An 18,555-nucleotide genomic window follows, 5' to 3' on the forward strand; every position below is an offset into this window, starting at 1 on the left:
TTTCTGATGAAGGGTCTAGGCCCGAAACGTCAGCCTTTCTGCTCCTATGATGCTGCTTGGCCTGCTGTGTTCATCCAGCTCTGCACCTTGTTGTCTCGGATTCTCCAGCATCTGCAATTCCTACTATCTCCGACTCAACTTCACAGCTGACCTTGGAGAAACCTGTGTGGGAGAGCTCACAGCAGGGGAACAGCTAAGAGGCTTTATAAAGTGCAACCTTACTGTTGATTTTGTAAATCAACAATAGTGAGTAGAGTGGGTTCCTTTTTGATTATATGTTTCAATGAAATTGGTCTCTTGATTAAACTTCAAAAATATAAAACATAGGTACTAAGTTAGCTTGGAACAGTATTTTTTTGAAGAGCAGGAAAACGGTGCTATTTTCTGGGTCTGTAGATTGTTAAGTTGCAAAGGTGGCCTTTCGTAAAACGACGTGCTCTTCCTCTTGGATGTGGGAGATTAGGGACAGTTTTCACGTTACTGATGATTATGTCTGCAGGAAGTGTGTTTGATTGCGAATCCTATCGGATCACATGGATTGGTTGGAGCAGCAGTTAGAGGCAATGAAGAATTTACAGGAGCTAGGGGATGAGATGGATTGCAGTTGCAGGAAGGGAGATAAATCGAAGATACAGTCAGGTAAATGTTATCTCCAGGAAGGGTAGGAGAGAAAGCCAAGTCGTGCAGGAGCCTCCTGTGTCTATCACCATCTCAAACAAGTATGCTGTTTTGGAAAATGTAGGGGGTGATGAATTGTCAAGAGAATGTAACACTGACAGCCAGATTTCTGGTACTGAGACTGGCTCTAATGTAACGAGGGGTATGTCAGATTCCAAGTGATTGATTGTGATAGGGGTCTCTCCAGTCAGAGACACAGACAGACATTTCTGTGGCTGACAGTAAGACATCAGAATGGTGTGTGGCTTCCCTGGTGTGAGGATCAAGGATATCTTGGAAACGGTGCAGAATATTCCCAAAGGGGAGAGGGACCAGCAGGAGGTCATTGTATGCATGGGAACTAACGACACAGGAAGAGAGAAAGATGAGATTCTGAGCAGAGGATATAGGAAGTTGGGCAGAAATTTAACAAGGAGGTTCTCATGGGTTAGTAATATCTGGATAACTCCCAGTGCCACGAGCTGGTGAGCACAGGAATAGGAGGATACAGCAGACGGATGTGTGGCTGAGGAGCTGGTCGGGGGAGAAGGATTCACATTTTTGGATCATTGGAATCTCTTCTAGGGTAGAAATGACCTGTATAAGGAGGACGGATTGCATCTGAATTGGTAGAGGACTGATATACTGATGCGGAGATTTGCTAGAGCTGCTCAGGAGGATTTAAATTAGTAAAGGGTGAGGGGGACCCAGGGAGATAGTGAGGTACCCGATCAGTCTGAGAGTGGTACAGTTGAGAAAAGAAACAAGTCAAACAGTTAGGGCAGGCAGGAACAATGCAGAGAATGAGGTAGGGCTGACAAATTAAGCTGCACTTGCTTCAAAGCAAGCGGTCTAACATGTAAGGCACATGAACACAGGGCATGGTTGGGAATATGGGGCTAGCATATCATAGCAATTACAGAGATCTGGCTCAGGTATGGACAGGACTGGCAGCTTCATGTTCCAGGGTATTGATGCTATACGATGGATAGAAAGGGAGGCAAGAGAGGATGGGCAGCGACGTTTTTGATGAGGGATAACATTATGGCTCTACTTAGGGTGGATATTCCTGGGAATACATCCAGGAAAGTTATTTGGGTGGAACTGAAAAATAAGAAAAGGGTGATTGCCTTATTGGGACTGTACTACAGGCTCCCCAAAAGTCAGCAGGAAATTGAGAAACAAATTTGTAAGGAGATCTCAGTTATCTGTAAGATTAATCTGTAAGATTATGGTAGGGGATTTTAACCTACCAAACATAGACTGGGACTGCCATAATGTTAAGGGCTTGGATGGAGAGGAATTTGTTAAAGAAAATTTCCTGATACAGTATGTGGATGTACCTAATAGAGAAGGTACAAAACTTGACCTACTCTTGGGAAATAAGGCAGGGCAGGTGACTGACGTACAAACCAAAAGAACTGCAGATGCTGTAAATCAGGAACAAAAACAAAGTTGCGGGAAAAGCTCAGCAGGCCTGGCAGCATCTGTGAAGGAAAAAACAGAGTTAACGTTTCAGGTCCGGTAACCCTTCCTCACAATTGGGGTATCAGTGCGGGAGCACTTTGAGGCCAGTGACCATGATTCTATTAGTTTTAAAATAGTGATGGAAAAAGGATAGACCAGATCTAAAAATTAAATTGGAGGAGGGCTAATTTTGACGGTATTAGGCAAGAACTTTCAAAAGTTGATTGGGGGTGGATCATTGCAGGTAAAGGGATGGCTAGGAAACAGGAAGCCTTCAAAAATGAGATAACAAGAGTCCAGAGACAGTATCTTCTTGTTAGGGTGAAGGGCAAGGCTGGTAGATGTAGGGAATGCGGGATGATTACAAAAATGGAGTTTCTAATCAAGAAAAAGGAGGAAGCATATGTCAAGTATAGACATAAGAATCCTTAGAAGAGTATTAAGGTAGCAAGAGTATACTGAAGAAATCAGGAGGGCAAAAAGAGGACATGAGATAGCTTTGGCAAATAGGTTAAGGAGAATCCAAAGGAATTCTACAAATACAATAAGGACAAAAGGGTAACTAGGGAGAGAATAGGGCACCTTAAAGATCAGCAAGGTCGCCTATGTGTGGAACCGCAGGAGATGGGGGAAGAGACTAAACGAGTATTTTGCATCAGTGTTTACTATGGAGAAGGATATGCAAGATATCGAACATGGGGAAATAAATAGCAACATCTTGAAAAATGCCCATGTTACCGAGCAAGAGTAGCAGGGCGACTTAAAAGTGGAAAAATCCATAGAGGTGGATAAATCCCCAGGCCTGATCAGGTGTACCCTAGAACTCTGTGGGAAGCTAGGGAAGTGATTGCTGGGCCTCTTGCTGAGATATTTGTATCATCAATAGCCACAGGTGAGGTGCCAGGTAACTGGAGGTTGGCTAACGTGGTGCCACTATTCAAGAAAGGTGGTAAGGAAAAGCCAAGGAACTATAGACCAATGAGCCTGACATCAGTGGTGGGCAAGTTGTTGGAGGGAACCCTGAGGGACAGGATTTACAGGTATTTGAAAAGGCAAGGACTGATTAGGGAAGTCAACATGGGTTTGTGTGTGGTAAATTGTGTCTCACAATTGCAAACTTAATTGGATGTGATCTGTGTGGAATTCAGGAAGGCATTTGACAAGGTTCCACACCTTGGTGAGCAAGGTGAAATCACATGGAATACAGGGAGAACTAGCCATTTGGATACAGAACTGTCTCAAAGGTAGAAGAAAGAGGGTGGTAGTGGAGGGTTGCTTTTCAACTAGAGGCCTGTGACCAGCGGTGTGCACAAATGCAGGTGGGACGTGATGGTCTAGTGGTATTATCACTAAACTATTAATCCAGAGACCCAGAGTTCAAATACTGCCATGGCAGATGGTGGAATTTGAATTCAATAAATATCTGGAATTAAGAATCTAATGATGACCATGGATCCATTGTCAATTGTTGGAAAAACCCATCTAGCTCACTAATGTCCTCTAGAGAAGGAAACTGCCATCCATATCTGGTCTGGCCTACATGTGACTCCAGACCTACAGCAATTTGGCTGACTCTCAAATGCCTTCTGGGCAATTAGGGATGGGCAATAAATGCTGCCTAGCCAGCGACGCCCTCATCCCATTAATGAATAAAGAATAAAGAAATATCAGTGCTCAGTTCACTGCTTTTCGTCACTTATATAAATGATTTGCATATGAACATAGGAGGTATGGTTAGTAAGTTTGCAGATGACACCAAAATTGGACATATCGTGGACAGTGAAGAAGGTTACCTCAGAAGACAGCAGGATCTTGATCAGATGGGCCAATGGGCTGAGGATTGGCACATGGAGCTTAATTTAGATAAATGTGAGGTGCTGCATTTTGGAAAGGCCGATCAGGACAGGACATATACACTTAATGGTATTGTCCTGGGGAGTGTCGCTGAAAAAAGGGACCTTGGAGTGCAGGTCCACAGTTCCTTGAAAGTAGAGTCGCAGGTAGATAGGATACTGGAGAAGGCGTTTGATACGCTTGCCTTTCTTGGTCAGTGCATGGAGTATAGGAGTTGGGAGGTCATGTTGCAGCTGTACGGGACATTGGTTAGGCCACTTTTGGAATACTGTTTGCAATTCTGGTCTCTCTGCTATAGCAAGGATGCTGTGAAACTTGAAAGGGTTCAAAATATATTTACAAGAATGTTGCCAGGGTTGGAGTGTTTGAGCTACAGGGAGAGGCTGAACAGGCTGGGGCTATTTTCCCTGGAGTGTCAGAGGCTGACGGGTGACCTTACAGAGGTTTATAAAATCATGAAGGGCATGGATAGGGTAAATAGACAAAGTCTTTTCCCCAGAGTGGGAGAGTCCAAATTAGAGGCCATAGGTTTAAGGCGAAAGGGGCAAGATTTAAAAGGGACCTAAGCGGCAATCTTTTCATGCAGAGGGTGCTGTGTGTATGGAATGCGCTGCCAGAGGAAGTGGAAGAGGCTGGTACAATTACCGCATTTAAAAAGCATCTGGATGGATATATGAATAGGAAAGGTTTAGATGGATATGAGCCAAATGCTGACAAATGGGACTAGATTTATTTAAGATATCTGTGCAGCACGGATGAGTTGGACCAAAGGGTCTTTATCCATGCTGTCCATCTCTATGACTCAATATGATCAACAGTGAAATGTCCAACTTACCTCATGTCAGTGAGTGAGAACTATTAACTCTGAATTACAAAAATTTAAACTGACTTTTTCAACATGGCATTTTTACAATGATACACTAACAGAGTGTGGTACTACAGTATCTGAAGCCTGCATTATTATCCAAGAAAAGTGAATTATTGAGTTTTCAAGGTGACTTACACTCTCAGAAGTTAAATGGTTTAAATTCACCCTGATCAAAACCACTTTATTCATCTCCAAGACATAATGCAGAAGCATTTGTGCAACAACAGAAACTCTCTGCAATTATTTTTGACTACTCACAGTTGGGAGGTCAGTTAGCTCAGTTGTCTGGATGACTGGTTTGTGATGCAGTTATGCCAAAAGCGTGGATTTAATTCTCTTATCCATGAAAACCCCTCCTTTTCAACCACTCAACTCACCTGAGTGTGTTGACCCTCAGAATAAACTACCACCAGTTGTCTCTCTGTAATAAGAGAGCAGCCCTATGATCCTCTGGGACCATGACAACTTAACTTTCTTTCACTTACATTTCAGAGCAAAGATGTTTGGTTAATTACGTAGGTAAACTTACCAGTGTCTTTATTTAAGGTTCTAGAAAAATAGGTGTTAGTGTTAATTTTCTGAGAATACATATATAGGGTGAATATGTAACACCGAGGGTGGAATGAGAGAGTAAAGACCAAGAAAGTCAATGAACTCACCACAAAAGATGTGTCTTGATTTCAATCTTTTCATCTGGCTGGAAATCTACTAATATTGATGCCCTTCAGCAAAATTCCCTTTCCCATTCATATAGCATGATGATTTTGTTTGTTTAGTATATGACTTTTTTTCTCCCTTGGAAAACAGCTTGCAGCTTTGAAAGAATTTATAGGCTGATCAACAAGCTGTCAAACTATGTCATCAACACTCAACGGTCAACAACTCATGGAGTGGCATTGGAAACTTGGGCCTTTGGCTCAACGGCAGATGTTTTAACAATTTAGACTTCAAAAAGTTCCTCATATATGTTTTTGAAAGAAAAGTAAAACTGGAGATGGACACTTTTTTTAAAAAAGAAGTCACAATGAAGGTTTGGTACTGAATTTGTCACTATTAGTTTCTGAGATTCATTCAAGCTGTGCTCAGGTTATTTTCCTTTCTCTCAATGTCCTTGTCTCCAACATAAGGTCATAGTTAGAATTACACTGATGATTCGATGTTCAACTCTGTTCAGACCTTTATGGTTACTGTTAGAGGTTGGCGTAGGCTGGAAAACATCCAGCTGACCACTTTCATATTCATGGGACAGTGAACAAGAGAAAACTCAGCCATATTCAGGGATAGTAGGAACTGCCGATGCTGGAGAATCTGAGATAACAAGGTGTAGAGCTGGATGAACACAGCAGGCCAAGCAGTATCAGAGGAGCAGGAAAGCTGACGTTTCGGGTCTAGACCCTTCTTCAGAAACTTCTTGGCCTGCTGTGTTCATCCAGCTCTACACCTTGTATTCTCAGCCGTATTCATATGGTTTTCAAAAGCATCATCACATTCCATACCTCTGAGAAAGTGTTTGTGGACTTGCAAAATACACTAATTAAAATGCCTTTTAATTGGCTTGCTAGCAAAGTTGAGGTTCATTGGATAAGACTGGCATTGTGGCATGGAAACTAAGTTTGCTGAGTGACAAGAGACAAAATAGCAGTAAAAAGCAAGTTTTTCCAACTGGAAGAAGCTATGCAAATGGTGTTCTCCCAGGAGTTGGTACTAAGACTATTACTTTTCTTGATTTATTTTAATGACTTAAACTTAGTTTAAATGTAATGCAGAGGAAAAGTGACACATTTTAGCAATAAGAACAATATGAATAAAGATAATATGAATAAAAGGTTTTAATCTAAAGCCATTGTATAATGAAGAGATTTGTTAAAGTCATGGAAGGTTGTAGGGCAGGTTAAAAAACGGGATAAAAAGGCATGCAAGATCTGGGGTTTTATAAACTTAAATACATATTTAGAAAGATGTAGAGCTAGAACATTATGATGTACCTTTACAATACACTGGTTTATCCTCAACCGGACTATTGTTATCAATTCTGGGCATTGCATTTTAGGATATATATGAAAGGCTTAGAGAAAGTGCGTAAAAGAATTATGAGAATAGTTTCACAGATTACATGACTTCAGTTAAGTTGTGTGACTGGAGAACCTAGGGTTGCCTTTCTTGAAGAAGGTTGAATGGAGACTTTAATGCAAGTATTCAAAATCAAGGGTCTACATAGACTAGGTAGGGAAAAACTGTTCCCTTTGGTGGAGGAGTCGAGAACCACAGGATGTAGATTTAATGTGGCTGGCAAAGTAACCAAAAGGAAGCATTAGAAAACTTTGTCTTAAAAATTGCAGCATTCCTGAGAATGTTGAAATAGTGGCTTTCATAAGTGAATTAGATAAACTCTTGAAAATAAGGAATTATCAAGGTTACGGCGATGGGAGAGATAGGAGACTAGTTCAACTGCTTTTGCAGACAACAAGGTGCAGGGCTGGATGAACACAGCAGGCCAAGCAGCATCATAGGAGCAGAAAGGCTGACGTTTCGGGCCTAGACCCTTCATGCAAGGGGGAAAGTATTGCATGGTCCCTTTAAAAGATCATGGACTTTTTCTGTGCTGAGAGATTTAAAATGGATGTCTGTGATCAACAGCTGGAAAGCTTGCAAGTACACAGAGAGCACCTATTAGAAACATTTGTGTTGAAAGGCCGGGCAGTTAGCAGGCCAAGCAGCAGTTTTTTTTTAACCAAGACAACAAAACTTTTGAATTTAATCAAACAATTTGAACCAGGCATTTAGACACCAAAAATCTATTAAATTTAAATCTGACAGTTTTGACAGCTTGAACCAATCCTATTGTAAGAAATATTGATATGCCATTAAGAGTACAAAAAGGGGGCAGTTGGACAAAGCATCTCAGCTAGCTGCTATTCGCTAAAGCTAACGGCCCTCAGCTCTCAAAACAGAATTGCTAGCTCTTACAGCCTCCTCTATGTCTTAGAGAAAACACCATCTCAATAACAACAGTACCAACAGCACAACTAGTTAATATTCTTGACCGAAGAACTGACAGAGAAGGCACAGAACATCCTGGAAGATACGTAACCTGGCTGTAATTTTGAGAGACTAAATTTTTTTATGTATGTAAGTGGGACTTGTAGTTATTGGAACAGCATACCATTAGAATCTTGCTTTATTTGAGAATAGATAGCAGTTAGAAGGGATTTGTTCGGTTTGTTAATAGTTTAATTATTTTGTTCACTGTTAGAGTTAGATAAATAAATTGTTACTTGTTGATTTTAAAGTGAGTGTCAGGGATTTATTTTATTTAACCACTAGAACTTACACCACTTTTCGTACTCCTTTTACAGATTATAGGGCTAAGTGCTCCTCTTTGGGTGTTTCGGTTTTAGTTCTCAGAGGGGGTTAACCTCCACTTTATAATACAATACTGATTAATTGCTTGGGTCTGCACAGAAGAATTCTGGACAACCGGTGTTTCTGAACAATAGATGTCTCGACAGGAAAGGTTGTATTATACTGAACGGGGAGCCAGATAGCAAGTTAATGTTTTAATGTCTCAAAAAGCAGAATGGTGTACTTCTGACAGCAACATCTGCTATTAACTGCACGCTATACTCCGTTAACATTGCTGTTAAGGTTTCACATTAAGTGAACATTTTTAGCCACACTTACTTTTACAGTAAATTCTGGTCCATTCTAACAGTTAGCTATATGCTACAGTTAGCAAATGACTTCATACAAAGAGTAAAATAGTGTAGTTGTCAAGTTACTGGAATAGCAAATCAAAATTCAAGTTGAAATCCAACCGTCACTGTAAAAACATCTGAATTCAGTTAAAGAAAAGTAATTTATGTTAAAAAAAATCAGTAAAATAATAAATCATTGATCTCTTAACTGCTCACCAAAGTGGCCAAGCCAGCTGAATCAAATCACCACAGCACTTTTAGGTAGTGCATAACTAGGGATAGGTAACAAATTGATAGAAATCTCAAGCTTAAAATGTTTATAAATCAACCTAGCTAACGAACACACAAGATTATTAAAATGAATGAACAGTGAAGCTATTTTTCTTTTGAAGGTATTTTTAGCTGAGACAGGAATATTAGCTAAGACGCCAGGAAAGAGAGACAAAACACCAGCTTAACATCAATACAACAGACATCATTTCTGGCAATGTACTTCTGCCTCATAAGTTTAGGAATCAAGTCCTGGCTAAGTTTAAACTCTCACACGTTAACCCAGCTCTGAAAGTCCCAACTCCAAGCCTAGCTTGCATACAAGTTAACAAAAGTACATAACATGTGCAGTCGATTCTAAGGCAACTGTTTATATGTGAACTATGAGAATGATACAGCACAGATGGAGTTCACTGAGCTCAACCTGCCTGTCTCAGCTCCTTGGTAGAGTCATTCAATTAACCCCCACTTCCTTGCAGTGTCTGCGTAAAACCTGTAATTATATCTTCTCTTCAAATATTTATCCAATTTTGCTACATTTGCAGCATCATCTTCACCAAATGCAAAGTCATTGAGCACCCCAGTCGGAATTTCTGCCTCCGGAAGATCTAATTCTTGATCCCTAATTGAAATCAGTCTGCCTTTACCAGCTAAGTGTTTAAAGACTACTTTTTTATGTTAGTTTTTACATTAATTGTAAATTTATTCCCATATCCTCTCCTTGCCCTAATAGAGAAGAAATCTTATTTAAAACAAGGATTTCTATATTTAGCTTTATTATTTTCTCTCAAAAAGTCATGAATTCATTACCCCAGAGTGAGGTGGATGTTGGGATACTGAATACATTTAAGGAGGAGATAGACAGATTTATAATTAATAACGGGTTGAAGGGTTATAGATAGCAGGCAAGAAAGTGGAGCTGACGCCAAGATGACATCGGCCATGATTGTATCAAACAGTGGAGCAGGCTCAAGGGGCTGAAATTCCTACTCCTGGTTCTTATGTTCCTGCACTAATCTTACGACTATTACAGAATCAAAGAATTCCTACAGTGCAGAAATAGGCCATTCAGCCCATTGAATCTACACTGACTCTCCAAACAGCATCCTTCCCAGACCCATATCCCCTATCTTCATAACCCCGCATTTACCAGGTCTAATCCACCTAGCCTGCACATCCCTAGACACTATGGGATAATTTAGAATGGCCAATCCATCTAATCCGCACATGTTTGGACTTAAGTTATTCACCTCCCTTGTTATATTCCATTTCAACTATATCTTTAACCAGCCAGAGAGATATGGATGTAGTCACCCCTTCCATGGAAATTCACTTATTCTGTAACAAAACCATCTCCTCTTTGGAAGTCTCCTAAGTGGGAGTACTATCTAAAGTTCAACAGCAACATTTTGATAATGTGAGGAGAGCAGCACTTGATTACTAAGACCAGAATTTTGGACTAATTTAATTCATTTACCCATCCCACCACCCCCCTCCTTCAGTAATGTGTTTCATCTTCACTCAATGTTTTATTTTAGATTTATATAGAAGAGTTATTACAGGCAGCATTTTCGGTAGGGTATAAGTAATCTCCCTGTGAACATTTCATTTTCCAATACTGTCTCTTTACGCACATTAGTAGGATGGATACTTAGAGGAAATTTAATTTTCACAGAAATTGGTATAACAGAGTTAATCCCCTTAATTTAATGACGTAAGAGTTTGTACTCAATGTAGTAGCCATTAGATATATAATAAAACTAGAAGTTAAACATAATCCTAAACTAACAGAACATGTGAATTGCATTCACAACCACTTCAAATTATCAGCACACTACCATAAATATGCCAACACTTTTTCTGAGAATAAGTCAATTCAGAACTACCATCAAAGCTACAAACAGCAAAGGAATAGTGAATTTGGTACTTCTGCTTTCTGAATTTCATGAAGGTTCTTAAAATACTTTAATTACTTAAGATATTAAAATCCATCCCAGATATTACAAAAAGATTACTTCCATTTCCCAAGGGTAGATTCAATTTATAATCTATTACCCTATACGATTAAGGTTACTGAATTTGTGGACCACTGCTGTTTGAATAAGTGACTTTAGAATATGCTTATTAAATAGCATGCATACCTCATTTGGTTTCTGAGAGCCATCAGGACTAATTCGGAAAGACCCCACTTGAATTGTCTTCTTTGGATCCACTTTCTTAATTGCCCAGTCTAGTTCATCCACCAAGGCCCTGCAAACTTAAGGTTAAAACAAAATCAAGTCAAATAAATACAGGAAGACAGTTTTCACAAAAAATCAAAATGATTTTATAAATTGGCAGAGTAGCTTTCTACCCTCCATGAAATAAATCTAAAACATGCAGCTGCCTCATTAATTTAGTGGGGTTTTCTACCAAATTTTGGTATACAAATGTATAAAAAACTCTGAAAGTGAAATCTCAAATTATGAAAATCCCAGCTCATCTTAAAAAATAAAAATGTGACCAATACTTCAATGGCATAGTTGCTTAGAGAAATTACAAATGTTCTGATTTATAAAATGGAACATAAAGAGTTAAATAGATTGGTTCAGTACTGCTAGAGCATCTAAAACAAAAAAATTAAGATAATAAGTTCATGAAAGGTTGATCAAACACCTTGCATGTTGTTATTTATAGATATTTAGAAAGTTTAACATTTCTGATTAGATTGTTTTAAAAACTCATTCACAGAATGTGGATATCGCTAGCTATGCCATCCCTAATTGACCGTAGGACAGTTAAGAGTTAATCACTTTGATGTAGATCAAGGGGTCACATGTAGGCCAGACCTGGCAAGGACAGCGATTTCCTTCCCAAAATGGACATTAGTGAACCAAATGGGTTTTCCCACAATCTACTTGGTCACCATTAAACGCTTCGTTCCATAACTTTGCTGAATTCAAATTCCATCATCTGCCATGGCATTTTCAAACCATATTACCTGGGTCACTAGATTAATAGTTTAGTTATAATACCACAAGGCCATCAACAACCCTAAACTGTGTACTGAAATTGTGAAAAGAAATGCCAATGGTTGTAGTAGAACATCTAGCTGTCTCACAGACTAATCAAGCAACAGCCTGACTTTATCACTAAGTTATGATTACGCAAGTATGACAATGCCTCAGTCACCCACCATCACCATCCCTGGGCAAGTCCTGTTCTACTACCGGCAGAGGTGGTAACTCAGTGATATACAGTTGGGTGGGGAGCTGACTGAGGACTCTGCCCGAGCGATTACTTACCCAATGGATATTCATGGATTCAGTCAAACCTGCTGATTATCAAATACTGTCCTCCCTCAGCTGATGAATCGGTATTCTTCCATGCTGAACATCACCTAGAGAAAGCACTAAGGGTGGCAAGAGGGCACAATGTACTCTGGATAGGAGATTTCAATGTCCACCATCAAAAATAGCTCAGGAGCAGCAACACTGCTCAAGCTGGTTGAATCCTTAGTCTTTGCTGCTAGACTAGGTCTGCAGATGATAAGGCAGCCAAACTGAGGGAAAAACATGCTTGATTACATCTTTACCAATTCTCTTGGCATAGACATATCTGTCCATGATAGTATTGGCAGTTGTGACTTCGAGGAAAAATCCCACCTTCACACACAGAGGATATCCTCCGTTATGTTGTATGGCACTTTCACAGCACTAAATGGGATAGATTTCAAACAGACTTAGCAATTTAAGACTGGGCATCATGGGTCATCAGCAATCAACAGAATTGTACTCAAATGGGTAAAAACTATATGGGGTTACAGTACAAAATAAAGCCAAGATGACTAACACAGGTTAAAAATAGAAGTCTAAAGACATTGTGACTTAATCTACACAGCATTTGGGATAAGATAGATGAAATAGACATACACAGCTACGATATTGTTGCAATTAAGTTGACATGGCTACAGGGTAACCAAGGATGGCAAGTGAACATCCAGGGATATTTAATAAAAACCAAAAGAACTGCGGATGCTGTAAATCAGGGACAAAAACAAAGTTGCTGGAAAAGCTCAGCAGGTCTGGCAGCATCTGTGAAGGAGAAAACAGAGTTAACGTTTCGGGTCCGGTGACCCTTCCTCAGAACGGGACCGGAAACGTTAACTCTGTTTTCTCCTTCACAGATGTTGCCAGACCTGCTGAGCTTTTCCAGCAACTTTGTTTTTGATCCAGGGATATTTTATATTTACAAATGACAAGTGAATAGGGAAGAGGTGTGACAGCACCGTTAATTATGGATAAAGTCAATTCAATTGGAGGGAGGATATGATTCAGAAAATCATGATGTGGAATCTGTATGGTTAGTGAAGGAAAACACTAAGGAGCAGAAAATGTTGGTGGGAGTTGTTTATAGATTCCCAACCTGTAGCAGAGATGTAAGGGAAGGCATTAAACAGGGAGATTTAGATGCAATAAGACTATAACAGCAATCCATGGGTGACTTTAATCTACATATAGACCAAACTAGCAATAATACTGCAGTGAAGGAAGTCCTACTACAACCATTGGCTTTTCTTTTCACAATTTCAGTACACAGTTTAGGGTAGTTGACGGCTTTGTGTTATTATAGCTAAACTATTAATCTAGTGACCCGAGTCATATGGTTTGAAACTGCCATTGGCATTTAGGCCAATAATGTTGAGGAACCAACTGATCTGCAGGCTTTCCTAGCTTGGGTATTGTGCAATGAGAAAGGATGAACAAACCATCTTATTGTGCAGGGTCAGTTGGGCAAAGAGAGGCCATAACATGATACAATTGTTCATTAAGATGGACAGTGAGGAAGTTATATCCAAAACTAAGATCCTGAATCTAAACAAAGGGTACTACAAGGATATGAGATGTGAGCTGGCAATGGGGCATTGGGGAACCTTACGAAAATAGTTGGCAGTGGATTCATAGAAGATTTGTTGTATTTAGGTTTTCAGTAGGCATTTGGTTAGGTGTTACATTAAAATGGTTATTGTGGAAATAACACATTGATATGAATAGAAGATTGGCTGATTAACAGGAAGCAGAGTACAAAAGAGCAATAAATGGCTCTTTTTCAGGCTGGCAGGATGTCACAAGTGGTGTGCCACCAGGTTGGCGTTAGGACCTCAACTCTTTCAAATAAATGATTTGGATGAAGGGACAAAAGATACAGTAGCTAAATATGCTGATGACACATTAACTTTTCGACCAGTTGTAAAGAGAACATAAGGAGCCGATAAAAGGATATGGGTAAATGAAGTGAATGGACAAAGATCTGATATAGGGAGTACAATGTAAGAAAATATGAAATTATCCATTTTGCCAGATAGAACAAAAAACATTATCCCAAGTAGTGAGAAATTGCAGAGCCAAGGGATGCAGAGTAGTCTGGGTACCCTCATGCATAAATCACAGAAAATTAGTATGCAGGTACAGCAAGTAATCAGGAAAGTTAATAGAATGTTACATTTTATTATGAGGGGAACAGAATGCAAGAGCAGGGAGGTTATGCTTCTGTTATATATGGCACTGGTGAGACTGCATCTGAAGTGCTGCATACAGTACTGGCTACCATACTTACGGAAGATGTTAATGAATTGGAAGCAGTTCAGAGAAAACTGAGTAGATAATACCTGCAATGAGCAGATTGCTTCTTGAGGAGAGACAGGACAAGTTACATAGTCAGTTGACTTAATTAAAACATAACATATCATGAGGGGACTTGACCAGGTAGATGCGGAAAAGACATTTCTGCTTATGGAAGAATCTAGAACTAAGGTCAAAACTTAAAAATTAGGGATGTCCGTTTAACAAAGAGATTCATGAAAAGAAAATTCTCTGAGGGATGAGGGTCTTTGCATGTCCCTTTGTTAAAAGGTAATGGATGCAGAATCTTTAAATATTTTTAAAGGCAAATGCAGGTAGCTTTTTGATTACCTTGGGAATGAAATACCAATGGAGGTGTGCAAGAGTGGAGAGTTAAGTTTAAGATCAGATTAGATCTTACTTAATGACTAAACAGGCTTGAAGAGCTGAGTGGCCTACTCTTGTTCCTTTTGCACGTGTTCATAGGTAATGCTAATTGTTAAGCAATGTATAAATGATTTATAACAATTTTTCATTCTTATCCAACACAAAAATAAAACAGGGAAGGTGGCTCAACCATAGCTTACAAATGAAGTTAGGGATAGAAGATCCAAAGAGGGAACATATTTTGCCAGAATTTGTCAGAAATAAACAGCAAGCCTGAGGACTAGGGGTACTTTACAATTCAGCATAAAAGATTGATCAAGGGGAAAATAAAGCATGAGAGTAAATTTGTAAGGCACATAAAAATTAACTGTAAAGGCATCCCACATGTGAACAGAAAAAGATTGGCAAAGACTAATGTAGGTACCTTATAGTAGAAATGGGGGGTGGGGTGAATTACAATGGGGAAAGAAAAGAATTGAACACCCAAATAATTTCTCAGAAATGTTAGAGAACCAAGGATCTAGTGAGAGCAAAAAATTGAAGAAAATAAGTATTAGTAAGAACAAAAATTGTGCTAGGGAAAATTAATGGGATCAAAAGCTGACAAATTCCCAAGGCCGGATAATCTGCATCCTGGAGTACTACAGGAAAAGTGGCACTGAAAATATTGGATGCATTGGAGATTGTTTTCCAATTCCTACAGATTGGAGGGTGGTAATAGTAAACCCACTTTAAAAACAAAGGAGGGAGGGAAAACAGAAAATTTCAGACCAGTGAGCCTAACATCAACAGTGGAGAAAATGCTGGTGTCTATTATAAGTGTTTTTTTATCATGTATTTTATACCATTAGTCAGTATGGATTATGAAAGGCCAATCATGCTTAACAAATTTACTGGATACTTTAAGGATGTAAGTAGCAGAACAGTTAAAGGGAGAACCAGTAAATGTACTGCATTTGCGATTTCTATAAGGTTTTTGATAAGGACTCACTTTGAAGGCTAGTGGACAAATTTAAAGCACACGGATTTGGGAATAATATCCTGGTATTGATTGAGAATTGGTTGACATTCCGGAAACAGAAAGGGAAATTGCTTATCCCCCCAGGTGGCAGACTATGATACACTCGTCGTGTATCATAGGGATTTGCTCTTCAAGACTTAGATGAGGGAATGAAATACAAGGTTTCCAAGTTTGCTGATGACACAAAACTAGATGCTGTTCAGAGTTGGGAGGAAAATGCAAGGAGGCTTCAAGGTGAGCTAGAAAGTTGAGAGAGTGGCCAATAATATGAATAAAGCAGTACAACACGGATGAATGTGAAGTTAAACACTTTGGTGTGAAATAAAGAAAAGCAGAGTGTTATTTAAATGATGATATATTTGGAAATGGATGTACAGAGGGATTGGGGTGTCCTTATACACCAGTCAATGAATGTAAACAGGCAGGTGCAGCAAGGAATAAGGAAGGTAAATTGTATGCTGACCTTCATTGCTAGAGGCATTCAGCTCTGAAATAGGGATGTCCTACTGCATCCTACACAGGGTCTCAGCAGGATCTCATCTTGAATACTGTGTGCAGTTTTGCTCTCCACACCCAAGAGAAAATATGCTTGCCATAGAGGGAGTGAAGCAAAGGTTCGCTAGATTGGTTCTAGGGATGGCAGGGCTATACTGTGAAGACAGTCTGGTTCAACTATGCCTGTATTCACTACACTTTAGACGAATGAAAGGGAATGTGATTGAAATGCAAGAAATTCTCACAAGGCTAGGCAGACAAGGCGCAGGGATGATGTTTCCCTTGGCTGGGGAGACTAGAACAAGCGGGTCACAGTCTCAGGTAGGCCATTAAGGACTGATATGAGGAAACATTTCTCCATTCACAGGGTGGCTGACCTGTGGAATTCTCTACCACACAAGGTTATCAAAACTGGTTTGCCAGCACATTCAAGAAAGAGACTGACACATTTTTAGATTTTAAAGGTGTCAAGAGGTAGGTGAGACAGCAGGAATATGGCACTCAGTCAGAGATCAGCCATAATCATATTGAATAACAAAACAGGCTTGAAGGGCTGAAAGGCCTACTCCTGGTTTCTTTGTTTCCAAACACAATTTGTGAGCTCATGGCCTGGCATATCACCCACTTTACCATTATCATCCAGCCGGGGATCAACTTTAGTTCAAATGAAGAGTGCAGGAGTAGCACAAGGCAGACTGAAAAAGGTGTCAACCAGCTGAAGGTCCAACACAGGAGTACCTGCATGCCAAAAAGCATAAGGAGCAAATGAAAGTTATGGAATTGCTTAGCTATGTCTAAAAAAAATCAGATTGAAGCTATGAAGTGTTGCCACATCTAATCGTGATGGCAGAGGACAGTCAAGACAATTGACTAAAGGAGGTGGCTCCACAAACATCTCCATCCTCAGCGGTGGGTACATCTAGAACATCAGTAAAAAAGACAAGGTTGAAGTATTTGTAACAATCTTCAAGCAGAAGTGATGAGTGGATGTTCCAGCAGTCTCCAGCATCACAGATGCCAGTCTTCAGCCAATTCAACTCACACTATGGGATATCAAAAAATGGCTGAAGTCACTGGATATTGCAAAGGCTTTAGGCCCTAACAACATTTTGCCAATAGCATTGAAGACTTGTGCTCCAGGATTTGCTGCACCCTAGCCAAGCTATTCCAGTTTAGCAATAACATTGGCATCTCCCTGGCAATATGGAAAATTGTACACAAAAAGCAGGACAAATCCAACCTGGCAAGTTTCTATTCCATCAGTCTACTCTCAATCATCAGCCAAGTGATGGAAGGTGTCATTAGCAGGGCTACCCAGTAGCACTTTGTTTCCCAATAACATCTTCTATATGACTTTCAGTTTGAATTCTACCAGAGCCATTCAGCTCCTGACCTCATCACAACATTGGATAAAACAGGGACGAAACAGTTGAACTCCAGAGGTCAGTGAGAGCGACTGCACTTGACATCAAGGCCACCTTTGACCAAATATGGCATCAACAACCATGTCAATGGATATCGGGGGAAACTTTTCCACTGATTGAAGTCATAGCACAAAGGAAAAGGGCATGGTTGTTGGAAATCAGTCAACTTAGCTCCGGGACACCTCTGCAGTGGTTTCTCAAGTTTGTTTTATAAAAAAGCATCAACCTGTTCGGGGATGTTATTACAAACCTCTGGAGCAGGTGGGACTTGACGCAGGTCTTCTGGTCAAGAGGTAGGGATGCACAGCAAAAGCCCCGAGAATTCCTCAGGTTGGCATCGTAGGCAAAATAATTTTCAGCTGCTTCATCAATGAATTTCTCTCCATCACAAGGTCAGAAAGGGGGATTTGCAATCATCAGCGAATAATATTCAGTACTGTTCACAACTCCTCAAATATCAAAACAGTCCATGTCCAAGTGCAGGCAGACCTGGATAACATCCAATTTTCGGCTTTTAAGATGAACAAGGGAAGCAAGTGTGCAAAAATATCAACAACTACATGTTCTCCTCCATCCTCACTTCTTTATTCTTTTTGCCTATCCTTCCTAAAGGGGAGGCGAAGGCCTAGTGGTATTATCATTAAGACTATTAATCCAGAAACTCAGCTAACGTTCTGGGGACCCAAGGTTCATATCCCATCGTGGCAGATGGTGGAATGTGAATTCAAAAAAGAAAAAAAAAATCTGGAATCAAGAATCTACTGATGACCATGAAACCATTGTCCATTGTCTAAAAAAATCCCATCTGACTCACTAA

General features: G+C 39.9%; 1 protein-coding gene across 1 annotated transcript in view; it reads right to left on the minus strand.

The window, feature by feature from the left end:
• Positions 1-18,555, minus strand: part of cnpy1 (canopy FGF signaling regulator 1) — an 84,117-nt gene that overhangs the window by 27,813 nt on the left and 37,749 nt on the right. Inside the window, exon 2 of the mRNA XM_020510829.2 lies at positions 10,953-11,068. Within this exon, the coding sequence (XP_020366418.1) occupies positions 10,953-11,068 (116 nt within the window). The remainder of the gene's footprint in view (positions 1-10,952; positions 11,069-18,555) is intronic.

The sequence above is a fragment of the Rhincodon typus genome, chromosome 2 (genome assembly GCF_021869965.1).
Source record: "Rhincodon typus isolate 14 chromosome 2, sRhiTyp1.1, whole genome shotgun sequence".
Taxonomy (NCBI): domain Eukaryota; kingdom Metazoa; phylum Chordata; class Chondrichthyes; order Orectolobiformes; family Rhincodontidae; genus Rhincodon; species Rhincodon typus.